Source organism: Ochotona princeps, chromosome 17, assembly GCF_030435755.1.
Source record: "Ochotona princeps isolate mOchPri1 chromosome 17, mOchPri1.hap1, whole genome shotgun sequence".
NCBI classification, from domain to species: domain Eukaryota; kingdom Metazoa; phylum Chordata; class Mammalia; order Lagomorpha; family Ochotonidae; genus Ochotona; species Ochotona princeps.
In genome coordinates this window covers 27,836,175-27,850,742 of record NC_080848.1, presented here as the reverse complement: position 1 = coordinate 27,850,742, position 14,568 = coordinate 27,836,175, and the positions used below count along the sequence as shown (strand labels likewise).

Below are 14,568 nucleotides of genomic sequence, written 5' to 3'. Positions count from 1 at the left end.
ACTTCTAAAGTACCCTCACAGAATTCACACATGACTCAGCAATTCTACTCCAAAGTATACTCCCAAAGAACTAAAAGCAAATACAACACTTACATGCCAGAGGGACAAACCCCAGGCTGGTGTTGTAGTCAGTGGGTTAAGCAGTCACCTACAACACTGGTCTCCCATGAGTGCGACTTTGAGTTCCTAGTGCTCTGATTCTAATCCACCTCCCTCCTATGGTGCCTAGGAAAGCAGCAAATAATGGTTCCAATACTTGGGCCCCTATCATCCATGTGGGAAACTCAGGAAGAGTTCCAGGATTCTGACTTTGTCCTGGTCCAGCCATGGCCATTGCCGCCATTTGGGGAGTGAACCAACAGGTGGAAAATCTTAGTCTCTTCCTCTTCATAATTCAGTCTTTCAAACAAATAAGTACATCTTTGAAAGAGAAAAATCACCTATATGTCCATTAGCCATTAATGGGAGAACAAATTGGGTTATATATAGATAGACATAAACATCTACATACACAGCACAATATTATTTGGCCAAAAACCTAATGAAGTACTACCTGTACTACAACACATGCTAAGGGAAAGAAACTAGGTTAAAAAAAAAAAAAAAAAATCATATCCAGAATAGAAAAGACACAGAAAGAAATAATAAACTAACTGACCAGGACTAGATTAGTGACAAATGTGAAGCACTTTTTTAAATTTCTTTTTAAGATGCATTTCATTTTCATTTGAAAGGCAGATTTACAGAGAGGAGAAACAGAAAGAGACAGATCCATCCACTGGTTCACTCCAAAATAGCCACAAGAGTCAGAACTGGGACAGTTCAAAGTCAGGAGCCAGAGGTTTCTTCTAGTAAACAGGGGCCCAAAGACTTGGGCCATCCTCCTCTGCCTTACCAGGCATATTAGCAGGGAGATGGATCAAAAGTGGAGCAGCCAGGATTCAATCCTATGCCAATATGGGATGCTAGCACCATAGGTGGAAGATCAAACCACTATACCGGGGTTTAGCAGCGTGGCCTAGTGGCTAAGATCCTCGCCTTGATCCCATATGGCCGCTGGTTCTAATCCCGGCAGCTCCACTTCCTCTCTGTCTCTCCTCCTCTCAGTATATCTGACTTTGTAATAAAAATAAAATAAATCTCAAAAAAAAAAAAAAAAAAAAAAAAAAAAAACACTATACAACAGCACCAGCCCTGTGGAGTATTTTCTTGGAATTTTATTTTGGGGTTATGAAATATTTTAGAACTAGCAGTATTACCTTTAAAAAAATCATGACTAAATACTACTTGTTCACTTTTTTATTTGAAAGCCAGTTATAGAGAGGAGACAGACAGAAAGAGACACAATCTGCTGGTTTATTCCCCAAATGGCTGCAATGGCTGGAGATGAGTCAATCCAAAGCCAGGAGTCAGGAGTTTCTTCCCCATCTCCCACAGGGGAGACACAAAACATTGAGTTGTCCTCCACTATTTCCCCAGGCCATAAGCAGGGAGCTGGGTGGGAAATGGAAAAACCAGGACATGAACCAGCACTCATGTGGGATGCCAGTGCTGCAGGGAGAAGCTTAGCCTACTACACCATAGTGCTAGCCCCAAATTGTTCACTATTTCACTATTTTCCCTTCCAAATGGTTCACTTTTAACTGTTTATGTGAATTTTGCCTCGTTAAAAAAAAAAAAATGCAGAGGCAGGTGCTGTAGTGTATAGGATTAAGCCATTACCTGCAGTGCCGGCACTTCATATAGGCACTGGTTTGGGTCATGGCTGCTCCACTTCTGACCCAGTTCCTTGCTAAAACACCTGGGAAAGCAGCAGAGGATGACCCCAGTTCTTGGGCCCCTGTACCCACATGGAACACCCAGAACCTCCTGGCTCCTGGTTTCAGCTTGGTCCAGCCATCAAAACAGTCTGCGGAATGAACCAGCAAATGGAGGATCCCTTTCTCTCGGTAACTTTGCCTTTGATGTAAATAAATTTTTTAAAAAGAAAGCACAAACTTGAAAATCAGCTCCACATGATTCTAGCAGGTTCAGAATCCAATTCCAAGCAACCCTATACATATTATTTTAAGCCAATTACATGGATAAAAAGTTAGATGAAGAAGAAAGTTAGGAAGAGCTATTAAGTCCATCACTAAGGCAACATTTCTGTACTATATTATTTAATGCTATGCTTGCGCTAAAAGCACAAAATTACAGAGGTCATTCTACTCAGGCCAACTGCACCTCTGATCTTACTGAAAACTATTACATTTAAAGTAAAGTAGGAAAGCAGAAGAAATGAGACTTGCTCTTAGATCTGGGTGGTCATTTTACCCAAAAACAAATATGAAGAATCTTTAGCACTTAGGGCCAGCCTTTCTGTGGCAGGCAGGCAGGATATAACAGTAAGGATATAACAGTACTGGAGAAAAGATAAAAATCCCAAAAGAGAAGCTGGCATTGTGGTACAGCAGGTTAAACAATGTACTGCATTACACATGAACACTGGCTGCTCCATTTGTGATTCAGCTTGCAGCTAATGTACCTGGGAAAGCAGCAGAGTTTGTACAAGTAGTTCTGGGGTTTCCGGCACGCCCTGGTCCAATACTCACCATGGCCATGTGGGCAGTGAACCAGCACAAAGAAGCTCTTCCCTTCCCCCTCCAACTTTGCCTTTTAAGTTAACAAAAAATAAGTCTTTCAAAAGGTTTTGGGGTGGTGGTATGGGGAAGCAGAGCTATGGTGTAACGGCTAAAGCTACCACCTGCAGTATCAGCATCACACATGGGTGCTGGTTTAAGTCCCAGCTGCTCCACTTTCAATCAAGCTCCCTGTAAATTTGTCTGGGAAAGCAGCAGGAGATTACCCAAATGCCAAAGCGGTACCTATATAGGAGACCAGAGGAAGTTCCTGGCTCTGCACTAGCCCAGATTAGTTGTTGCAGCCATTTGGGGAGTGAACCAGCAGACAGAAAATCTCTTTTTTTTTTTTCCCTCTCTCTGTAATTCTGCCTTTAAAATAAATAAGTAACATAAAAAAAAGAGGTTATGGCTGAGGCTGGCATTGTGGCATAGTAAGTAAAGCCTCTACCTACAGGGCTGGCAACCACCATATGGGCACCTGTTCAACTTTCAGTTGCTCTACTTCTGATCCAGTTCCCTGATAGTGTCTGGGAAAGCACAGGAAGATGGCCAAATCCTTCAGCTCCTAGAAGAAGCGCCGGGGGCCTGGCTTTGGCCTGGTCCACCTCCAGCCATTGCAGCCATTTGGGGAGTGAGCCAGGGAATGGAAAACCTCTCCCTCTCTTTGAAATAAATAAAATGAATCTTTGAAAAAAGGATTATGACTCAAGAGTGAAGGAATTCCACATAAGTTTTCAGTCCCAATTTAAAATTTCCATGTGCTTCCCTACTGAATTAATTTACTCAAAAATTTGAAGGCAACATTATTACACCTAAAAGATAAGTGAATCATAGTCATAGTTAAATTTCACACATAAGTACAGTTACCAACAATAACTCCAGATAAACATCAGATGAAACAGTGTTCCTCTACAAGGTGGCACTGCACAGTAGATATTTGCTAGTAATCAGAGCACAAAAAGAGTAAAGTTGTGAGACCCACAAAGCTTTACACACAACATTAAACGTGTGAAGAGAAAGTTTCAATTTTCCAAGTAGCTAAAACTTTGCAAACAGATGCAGTGTGCACCTCATTTTGCATTTCCAGTTCAAAATAACAAATAATCACAAAAAGGATTAGTTGGCTACAACTTAGGAACTTGACAACATATGTAAAAACAAAGCAGAGAGCAGAGACACAAACTCAGTAACATTTTATGATCAGCAGAGTGGTTTCCTTGGATTTCCAAAAAATTCCAAAAGCTGTACCGGATTCCATCGATTGTCAGGGATGTTGCAGAAATATTCGTGGATATGACACATTTTCTAATTCCAGGTGGAGGGGGCAAAAATATTCTCCTCTGTTGATCTAAAATATATGTAAAGAGAAAATATTAATTTATAACATGCCTATCAAACTCATGTTTTCAAAAAATTTTTATTGAAAATTACATCATCTTTACCCCTTTGTTTTAAATGCAAAATAGCACCTTTCACTGTTACAATTTCTAAATCTATCATTGAATTATGACAGGTAAAACAGATTATTACAGGTGAAAGAATCTCTTCAACACAGTACTTCATCTAGGTGACAGCAAATGGGTAAAATTACCTACTACATTATCAAAAGGCAGACAAGGGCCAGCTCCAGTTTGAGTCCCAGCTGCTTCATATTCTTTAGTTAAGATGTATTTAATTAACTTGTAAATCAGAGTTACACAGAGAGAGAGACATGGGATGAGGTTTCCATTTGCTGGTTCACTCTCCAAATGCCTGCTGTGGTCACAACTGGGCTGGTCCAAGCTAGGAGACAGAAACTTCTTCCAGGTTTCCCACATCAGCGCAAGGACCCAGGGCCTTGGGTCATCCTCTGCGGCTTTCTGGGGCCATTAGCAGGATACTGGGTTGCAAGTGGAGCAGCTGGGATTCAAATTAATGCCCACCCAGTTCTAACCACTGCAGCCAGTTAGGCAGTAAACAAGCAAATAGAAGATCCATAACTCTTTAAAGCAAAAATAAGTAAATCTTAAGTAAATAAATAAAATACGAGGCTGCAATTTGATTCCCAGAATATATATACACATATTTATCTAGAATATTTCACATTTTCTATAGGACGAACTTTTTCCATCAACCAAAAAAAAAACTCTTAAAAAGACGAAGTAAGAGACTCATATATTTTTCATAATAAACAGACATAAGCTGAACTATTCCAAGGGAGAAAGGAATGGCACAGATGATGATGGGCCTAGCACAGAAGCCTAGTACCTAAAGTCCTCGTCTTGCACACACCAGGATCTGTCCTCAGGCCCAAAACAGCAACAATAAGGGGAAAAAAGGGCTGTGGTATTACTCAAGCTAAAGAAACCCTAAGATCCCAAGCACCTGCCAGTCTCTTCCTTACATCATCCAACTCCACCCATTACTCAAAATCTCATCGGCTCTACCTCAATGACACTGTACAGTTAAAAATTACAATGCTATTACACTCAATAATTGTTACCAGCAGCTCACTCTTGATCAACAGATTTAAAATAAACAAAATCTTTCTGTAATACATATATCCATTCTCAGTCACATATCTTTATACATATACACTAACATACAAAATCCAATACATTGGAAATAAGGCTGAATGAAGGCTGCATTCATGTTGAAAAGACAATGAATACCAGATATCTAGAAATTCTGTGGCAGTGGCAAGTAAGGCTTCATTTATATTACTACTGTCAATAAAGTAGAGCTTTCATTTCAAAGAATTTCCATCAATATATTTGTTCTGCAGGGAAAGAACACAGTCCATTATACTAAGGGATGGATATTCAAGGCCCATGAAAAAGTAAATGTGAAAAGAGTTCAATCATTAATTATTTCTATACCTAAGGTCCAGTATGGTGGCCTAGCAGCTAAAGACCTCATCCTGTGTTGGGAGCACTGCACAAGTGCCCTGCCCTAAGATGGCACCGAGACCGTTCCTCCTCTCAGAGCTTAGCGGTAAACAGGTTTCAGGAACTGCCTTCTGATTGGCCTGTAGTCGCATGCCTGGCGTGTGTGCTACGCGTGATCAGTTATGATTGGTGTGCCCATGGCGTGCATCGGTGACCTTTAAGCTGATTGGATTAGGATGGTATATAAGTGGTGGGGGTTCGGGTGAGGAGGAGAAGGAAGAAGAGGAACTCGAGTCCACGGGCTGGGAAAGCGACTTGTTGGAAGAATAAAGTGCCTCTTGAAACAGAGCCTGGAGTGTCGGGTGACTTCTTCCACGGGATGGGAGACCCCAATAATCCTGCACATGCTAGGATCCCATATGGGTATGAGTTCACATCCCAACAGCCATACTTCCCATCCAGCTCACTGCTTGTGGCCTGGGAAATCAGCAGAGGATGGCCCAAAGCCTTGGGACCCTGCACCCACATGGGAGACCTGGAGGAAGTTCCTGGCTCCTAGCTCCGGATCAGCTCAGCTCTGGCTGTTGCAGCCATTTGGGGAGTGAATCATCAGACAGAGGATCTTCCTCTCTGTCTTTTCTCCTATTTGTATATCTGACTTTCCAATTAAAAAAAAAAAAAAAAAAAAAGTTGACCTAAACAGTGAAGATCTATGTGCTTACATATGCGATTATTAAACAAAAAGTAGTTTTTTTTTTCTTTATGATCAAATTTTCTATTGTAGTGAGGAATTACCTGTTGTCATAGATCCATAACATGGCAATATTAACAAACCATCAAGGGTGGTATCTTGAACATCATAATCATAATCAACAGACTCAGCCATCTGAAAAAGTAACTCACAACTTTTTTCGATTTCAAATTGGCCTGAAATAAGAGGAAAAAAATAACTTCAGCAATTTAAAAGCAATACAGACCAAAAGTTTTTTTTTTAAATATTTACATTACAATCAGCTTTGCCAAATAGTTACAATTCTCATTTAATCTAAAGGAGACCAAATGAGATCTATCAAATTGCAACAAGAAAATTCAAAGTAGATGAAACGTCAAGGAATGTGTTTCTCAAGAAAGAAAAGAAAAATTTTCATCTTCAGGTTCTTTATTTGCTAACACAGAACGTGAAGATGAACCACGAACAACACAAAACAAATCCAAGAGGATGAATTCAGGTGTATTTCCAAATACTTCAGTAACCTCCAAAAGGTGAAGAAACTGCTGTAACGCCTTATGGCTGACACTAGGAGACAGAATAAAATCACTCATTATCATCAGTAGGAGACTGCTACTTCAAAAGCTACAATAGTTGGGTATGTAAGTGCTCTATTCGATTTTTCCTCCAAAAAATGCTCTTAGCTTGTCAATGACACATGAATTTCACAATTTATCCAATGCTATCATAATGTACCATTCCACCACTTGAAAAAAAGAATAGTTGGAGGAATGTCTCGAAATAATAGAATTGATCATAACTGGTTAGGATATAGCTCTGTATATTAAAGATGAGTAAAAATGATATTTTACTATCTAATTTCTACTAAAAGGTCAGTGTGCTTTACATATACTTACTAAATGACTTTACCATTGTACACTATTCTGATTATAAAAAAGAGACGATGAGCTCAGATATCCCAACAGAGGAAGCACCCCAGCCCTCCTCCAAGTAATACACACTAGTAAAGCTGACACAGAATGCTTACCAGTAAGAAAAACCAAGATGTCTCCAGCCATTTCATTCAAATGGATATCCATGGTCACTTTCACAATCTAAATCAAGAAACACAAGCATAACATTCTAGTGGAAAGACAGACTTTCCCCCACCATCACCTCCTCGCAGTCCATAGGAAAATCAAAGCTGGTTCTCAAAAGAACTAGAACCGATGAGGGCTGTGATTAAGGCAGTGCAAAACAAATGAAATACCAAACTAATCAAGTAATTAGAATATCGTATTTAAGGAAGAAAAATGATGCCAATACCGCCTGAATATATGCAGTGTTTTCTCTGTCTCGTGGGCCAATCAAATTGCAGAATTTCTCTCTGACTGGATAAAGTCTTCCAGGTATGTCAAATATTGGACAGTTTCCAAAAAACGCAGAAAGCTTTGCTAATTCCATAGTTGCTGACATTATCACCACTTTTAAGTGTTCCTTCCTGTTAGGAGACTTATCTTGAAACAGTTTCTTCAATAAACCAAACAAGATATCCTGAAAGAAAAGTCTAATAAGTCACAAGTGCATCCAACAGCAAACCTATTTAAAATGAATTATGGACCAAGAAATTCCTATTTAAATGGATTAAAATGTAAGCAAGAGGTAATTTTCTACATATAGTATAAAGCTATATTAAACTACTTGCTGATTCAAAAAAAAATACATTAAAATACTCACAGTAGTAAGAGTTCTCTCATGGGCTTCATCCAAAATAATGACACTGAATTTGGTAAGATTTGGATCTCCCAAAATATGCTTCAGTAAACACCCATCAGTCATGTATTTGATCGCTGTTTCCTATCAAACAGCAGAATATATCAATTTTGAGCCTCACAGAAATTCATTACAGCCTCAACTATACATTTTAAAGTATGTATGTATGTATTTAAAACGCAAAGTCACAAAGACAGAGAAAGAATGAAATCTTGCATCCGCTGGTTCATTCTTTAAATGCCTACAACAGCTAGAACTGCACAGGCAGGAGCCAGGAACTCCGGGTCTCCCACATGGGTGGTTGGGATCCTAGTAGCTGGGCCATCATCAATTACTTTTCCACTATAGTAGCAGGAAGTTCGATCAGAAGCGGTGTAACTGGGACTCAAATAGGTACTACAATCTGAGATGCCAGCAACCCAATGCCCCTTAAATGCTGGCCCACAACTGTAATTTTTCTTTGCAAGTATACAGACATTAAGTGAATGAACAAATTAGATTAAATAGAGTATATAAAATATTCCAACAAAGATGGTAAATAACAAAATGTGTAATCTATACATAAATAAGGATAAGAAACTTAGATTGAGTGTACTAGAATAAAGTAACAAGACACTGAAAAGGAGACAAAATGAGGTTGGTGGAAAGTGACAAGATGCGCAATGACTGCAGGTGAGCACAGCAAGGTACACAAAAATGACCTGGAGTTCACCTCCCTGACCAGCCCCAACTTTAAAGGATTCAAGGTTAGAGACAGAGAAAGTACATCCTTTCCACTCACACTTTCCTATTCCTTGGTCATTCTACAAAACAAAACAGTGTCAGTAGAAAGTGAGAACAAGGCCTAAAGACTGAAGAAACTGAAAGCCAAAAACAAGATCAGAAAAAGAAAATATCCTAGCAGTGACCACTAACAAGGCCAAAACAAGACGTAAGAAAAGTTCAATCTGGGCCCGGCGGCATGGCCTAGCGGCTAAAGTCCTCGCCTTGAACGCACCGGGATCCCAAATGGACGCCGGTTCTAATCCCGGCAGCTCCACTTCCCATCCAGCTCCCTGCTTGTGGCCTGGGAAAGCAGTCGAGGACGGCCCAAAGCTTTGGGACACTGCACCCGCATGGGAGACCCGGAAGAGGTTCCTGGTTCCCGGCTTCGGATTGCCGCAGCACCGGCCACAGCGGCTCACTTGGGGAGTGAATCATCGGATGGAAGCTCTTCCTCTCTGTCTCTCCTCCTCTGTGTGTATACAGCTTTCCAGTAAAAATGAATAAAATCTTTAAAAAAAAAAAAAAAAAGAAAGAAAAGTTCAATCTGTAGCACACCAAATTACCATTCCCATTAGCCATCATATGCAAATCTGAAAATGATTTGTATCTAGTGTAGGATTAAGAAATGGAAGGAATGTAAATTGTTCATTTGAAATTTAACTTATTGATGCTATGTCCATGTAAGATATAATATTTGCTGTCAATGAAACTGAGCTTTTAAGAATATATCAACATGGGTGAACTCTGAAAACCATGCTAAGTAAAATAAAATACATAATAGTGTGATTGCACTCAAAGGAGGTACCTAGATAAAGCAAATTTACAGAAACAGAAAGCTGACTAGAGATTAACAGGGGCTGGGGGAAGCCTGGGAGTTTAATCTGTTATTTAACCCAGAATCTCTGTGCAGGATTAAGGAAAGAATACAGCAACAGTTACACAACATTGTGAACATACTCAAAAAACAAGCATGGCTGTGATGAACTGAGGAGAAAATGGAATAAATACCAGATATTTCAGGGCAAAAGCATTAACAATGAACAAAATTAATTCCTTTTTAAAAAAGATTTATTTACTTTTATTGGAAAGTAAATATAGAGAGAGGAGGAGAGGCAGAGAGGAAGATCTTCATTTGTTGATTCACTCTCCAAGCGACTGCAACAACTATAGCTGAGTCAATCCAAAGCCAGGAGCCCAGAGCCTCTCTGATGGGTACAGGGTTCCAAGGTTTTGGGCCGTCCTCGACTGCCTTCCCACAAGCAGGGAGCTGAATGGGAAGCAGGGCTGCCAGGATTAGTACCAGGGCCTATGGGATCCTGGTGTGTGCAAGGCAAGGATGTTAGCCAGTAGGCTACCATGTTGGGCCCATAATGAAAATTAATTCTAACCTGAGGCTTTGTTTCTCTAAAACATACGTGAAATTTTGAAGGGGAAATCTTCAGTACTTTTTTGCACCCTTTCTGTAAGTTCACAGTACTTAAACAAATACCAACAAAACTTGCATACCTTAGAGCTGCAATCATCAAAACGAACTTGGTATCCTACTGTTGATCCCAAAGCGCATTTCATTTCTTCGGCAACCCTCTGAGCAACAGATATGGCGGCCACTTTTCGTGGCTGAGTCACACCAATCATACCATGTTGAGAAAAGCCTATCAAAAAGCAGAGGTTAAAAAACATCAACAATGATAGCAGTTTTTCCCTTCCAACTAGAGCCAAATTATGTCTGATCAATCAATATAAACTGCCTGAATGTTTTCAATAAAAATCCTATAAATCAAGAATAGACTTTATTATATTAACACCATAGAAATGTAAATATTAAGCAAAATAGCACATGTAAATAATGACTCCAAATTTACATATCTCAGTAAGTTAAAGGGATTTTTTTTCAACTTTTCTTTTTTTATTCTTAGTTCCTTTCTAAAGACTTAAAGAGTAAAGCAGTAAAGCTAAAAAAAAAAAAAAAAGACTTAAAGAGGAATTCAATAATTACAAAATCTAGGAATCCATAAATCTACACATTTCCTAAAATAAATCTGCCTAGGGGAATCCCAGACTATACAGAATTATAGCATAAACAAAATTTAAAATAAAAATAAAAATAAATAAATAAATAAATAAAATAAATGTGCCTTTGCCACAGAATTCTAAAATAGCCAATATACCACTTCTCACATACTCTACAGGCATTTTATTATTTTGGCAGAAGTGCACCTTAAAATTGTTGACATTTTCCCTGCTTAATAATATATAAAATAATGCTATGTCTTGATAGGATCTTAGATTTGATGCATTCAATTAGGTAGTATAAGAAACTTTTATAAGAAACTTTCACTATTTATATGACTTATAAGCAATATAATTTCTCACACTTTACAAAACTTAAGGACAGAAAGTTTGTCACACAGAAAAGAAAGACACTGTAAAGATAATGTTAGGTTGCTTAGCGCTAGCAGAGTCAGGGGACAAATACTTACCTGATAATGCTCTAGAGAAAGGAGCAAGAAACCCTAAGTCAGCCACAGATACCACCATACCCCTTTCCCCTCAGAAGTACTTCAGTCCCCAATAGTCAGCAATCTATTCCAGGACAACCTTGTTCTACAGAAGAAAGTTAAATTTCTACCTGTTTGAAATTATTGCGTTCATTAATAATGGAAACGATGTAACATCTTAAATCACTGTTAAATCCAAAATAAGACCATGAGGAGGCATGGGCGAGTCGGGCAGGGAGTGCCAGCTGATGGCACACCGAATAGTGAGCACTGCTGCAGAAGTCCTCGTGGCCTGAGAGAAGACCCGATCCCTAATAAAATTACCTGCTTCATAGAGATACTTGGGGAGCTGGGTTGTTTTACCGCTGCCTGTATTCCCAGTGACGATAAGGAAGGAATTGTCTCTCACGGCTTGAATCAGCTTTTTTCTTTGCTTTTGAATAGGAAAAGTTGGAGTAGTGCCTCCTTCCTGCGACGTGCATCCTTTCTCTTCTGTAACAACAGAAAAACCACGGGGCAGTTATGTGGCCTGTAAAGGCATCTCAGGCAATGTATCAGATATGAAAGAGAGACCAGCAAGGCATGTTCAAAACTGCCAAGCACCCATCCTGACTTCTCAGTTCAGCAGCCCACAAACAGTTCCTAAAGAGCTCCTGAGCCCACAGCAACTTCTTCGGGGAAATCCAACAACTTGAGTTTTTTTGTTATTCCACTGTTCAAAAGGACAGGCAATGGACAGATGTGCCGGCTATCTACACGGGAAACGCAAAACTAAATTTATTAACCTACAAACAAAAACAAAAACAAAAAACCCAGCAGAAAACTCTCGGCTGAATTAGAAGCCACCTGTGCTTGCTTCTGATTCATGGTTCAAGTTAGGTCCCTGTTCAGAGTGACTGATATCCCAGAAGGCCAAGTGGTGGGTAACCATGGAAACTGGCTCCTGGAAACTGGCTCCCTTCATACCGTACCCAAAGGCAGGCTGGCGGCCCGACGAAGGGCGGGGGGGTGGTGGGATGAACGGGTAGAGAACAAAGGCTGGAGGAGCCTGTTACAGAGCAAAGCGCATTTCCGTGCAGGGGTTCGCTTCTCTGCCCCCAAAGATGCTTTCCCCCCAACTTGGGTCTGGGACCGCCCCCTTCTAATCCAAAGTGCTCGTCGGACGCCAAAGTTCGTCTCGGGCTTGCGGAGCCCCGAGTCCGCCGCAGGTTCCTCCCTTCTATTCCCGGACCGGTTAAAGGAATACTTTTATTCCCACCTCTGCCTCCCCAGCCCTCCCCGCCAAGCCCGAACTCCCGTTGGGCTTCCTCAGCGTCCCGCGGACCGCACCTCTGTCAGCGATGGAAACAGCCAGCGGCCGCTCTTCCTGGAGGTCTCTGGACCGCTCGCCCTCCTCCGGCCGCCTTGGCGCCCTGCCCGCGACGGCGGGAAACCGGGACATAGACCTGGCCCGGAGCGGAGGTGAGCACGTCCAGCCAGCTGAGGAGAGGGGAGGGGAAAGGCGAAGACGCGCCCTGATGACGCGCAGGTGTTTACTTCCGCGCGTGCGACTGGCAGCGACGGGAGGGAGGACGGCTCGATGACGTGGCGCCCGGATCCGCGCGTCTGGTCCGCAGGCTGTGGCTCCGCCCCGCGGCTTTCCCGCCCGCGGCCATGTGCGCTGTGCGGACCTCGAGGGCTCCAGCCCTGAAGGCTCTGTGCGTGGGGGCTCCGGCCCTGGGGTTCGTCCCTGAGGGCCCCCATCTTGGGGGCTCCGTCTGTGGGGGCTCCTCCATGGGAAGCCCATCCCTGGGGGCTCCGTCCCTGGGGACCGCATCCCTGGTGGCTCTTCCCTGAGGGTTCCCATCCTGACTCCATCCCTGGCTCCATCCCGTCCCTGATGGCTCCGTCCTTGAGAGCTCCCAGACTTCCACTTTTCCTCTGTATCTGCCATGGTGGTCACAGCCAATACATGCGCCCTCGCTGGGAACTAACATCATCCTAGAGGGCCGCTTTTTGTAAATCCATCTCACCTTTACTGATCAAAAATGACCTCGACAACACACACAACAACCGGCCATAATACTGTGTTGCGAAACCAAACTTTTATGTAATTGTCAAAAACTTGGAGCCCACCTGCTGTTTCACCTCCTTCCTAGGAACCTTTGCATATTTTCCCTCACCCCTACTAGACAAAAAATGCCTCCCCAGCGAAAAAAATCAGAATCTTAATTTTTAACCTTTTTTCTAAGATTTAGTTTATTTTATTGCAAAGTCAGATATACAGAGAGGAGGAGAGACAGAAAGGAAGATCTTGCGTCCGAAGATTCACTCCCCAAGTGAGCACAATGGCCGGTGCTGCACCAATCCAAAACTAAGATCCAGGAACTTCCTCCAGGTCTCCCATGTGGCTGCAGGGTCCCAAGGCTTTGGGCCATCATTGACTGCCTTCCCAGGCCACAAGCAGGGAGCTGGATGGAAAGTGGAGCTGCCGGGACTAGAACCGGCGTCCATTTGGGATCCCGGTGCGTTCAAGGCGAGGACTTTAGCCGCTAGGCCATGTCACCAGGCCCAATTTTTAACTATTTTAAAGTTTATTGGAAAAATCAGATTTACGGAGAGAAGGGGAGACAAAGATCTTCCATCCATTGATTTACTCCCCAAATGGCAGCAATGTCCAGAGCTGAGTTAATCCGAAGCCAGCAGCCTGTCGCTTCTTTCAGGTCTTCCATGTGAGTCAAGTCCCAAGGCATTGGGCTGTCCTCTACTGCTTCCCCAGGTCACAAGCAGGGAGCTGGATGGAAAGTGGAGTAGCTGGGACACAAACCAGCACCCATATGGGATCCCAGCACTTGACTGTGGTGAGTTAGCCAATTAAGCTATCACACCAGACCTCTTAAAAAATTTTTTTTGAGATTTTTTTATTTTAATTGGAAAGTCAGATATACAGAGAGAAAGACAGAGAGGAAGATATTCCATCTGTTGGAAAGTCAGATATACAGAGAGAAAGACAGAGAGGAAGATATTCCATCTGTTGATTCACTTCCCAAGTGACTGCAACAGCCAGAGCTGAGCTGATCCGAAGACAGGAGCCAGGTGCCTCCTCCGGGTTTCCCACATGAGTGCAGAGTCCAAGGCTTTGGGTCATCCTCGATTGCTTTCCCAGGCCACAAGCAGGGAGCTGGATGGGAAGCTGAGCTGCTGGGATTAGAACCGGTGTCCATATGGGATCCTGGCACGTTCAAGGAAAGGACTTTAGCCACTAGGCCACTGCACCGGGCCCGAGTTGGGTGACTTTAACAAGAGTTACTTTGGACAGCATATCTGTTGTAGAACCTGCCAGTTTTGTAAAC

The 14,568-nt window shown here is 42.1% G+C and overlaps 1 protein-coding gene across 2 annotated transcripts in view; it reads right to left on the bottom strand.

Annotated features, from left to right (window-relative positions):
* DHX40 (DEAH-box helicase 40) overlaps nucleotides 1-12,819 on the bottom strand; it is a 31,873-nt gene extending 19,054 nt beyond the window's left edge. Inside the window, exons 1-8 of one of the 2 annotated variants that reach the window (XM_004590968.3) lie at nucleotides 12,566-12,819; nucleotides 11,561-11,728; nucleotides 10,245-10,390; nucleotides 7,938-8,057; nucleotides 7,527-7,754; nucleotides 7,249-7,315; nucleotides 6,287-6,418; nucleotides 3,873-3,972 (exon numbers count right to left, since the gene is read on the bottom strand). In XM_004590968.3, the coding sequence (XP_004591025.2) occupies nucleotides 3,873-3,972; nucleotides 6,287-6,418; nucleotides 7,249-7,315; nucleotides 7,527-7,754; nucleotides 7,938-8,057; nucleotides 10,245-10,390; nucleotides 11,561-11,728; nucleotides 12,566-12,677 (1,073 nt within the window). In that variant the 5' untranslated portion in view covers nucleotides 12,678-12,819. Of the gene's footprint in view, nucleotides 1-3,872; nucleotides 3,973-6,286; nucleotides 6,419-7,248; nucleotides 7,316-7,526; nucleotides 7,755-7,937; nucleotides 8,058-10,244; nucleotides 10,391-11,560; nucleotides 11,729-12,082; nucleotides 12,418-12,565 lie in introns of those variants that run through there. The other variant, XM_058675513.1, reaches the window with a different exon arrangement.
* Nucleotides 12,820-14,568: the final 1,749 nt, after the last annotated feature.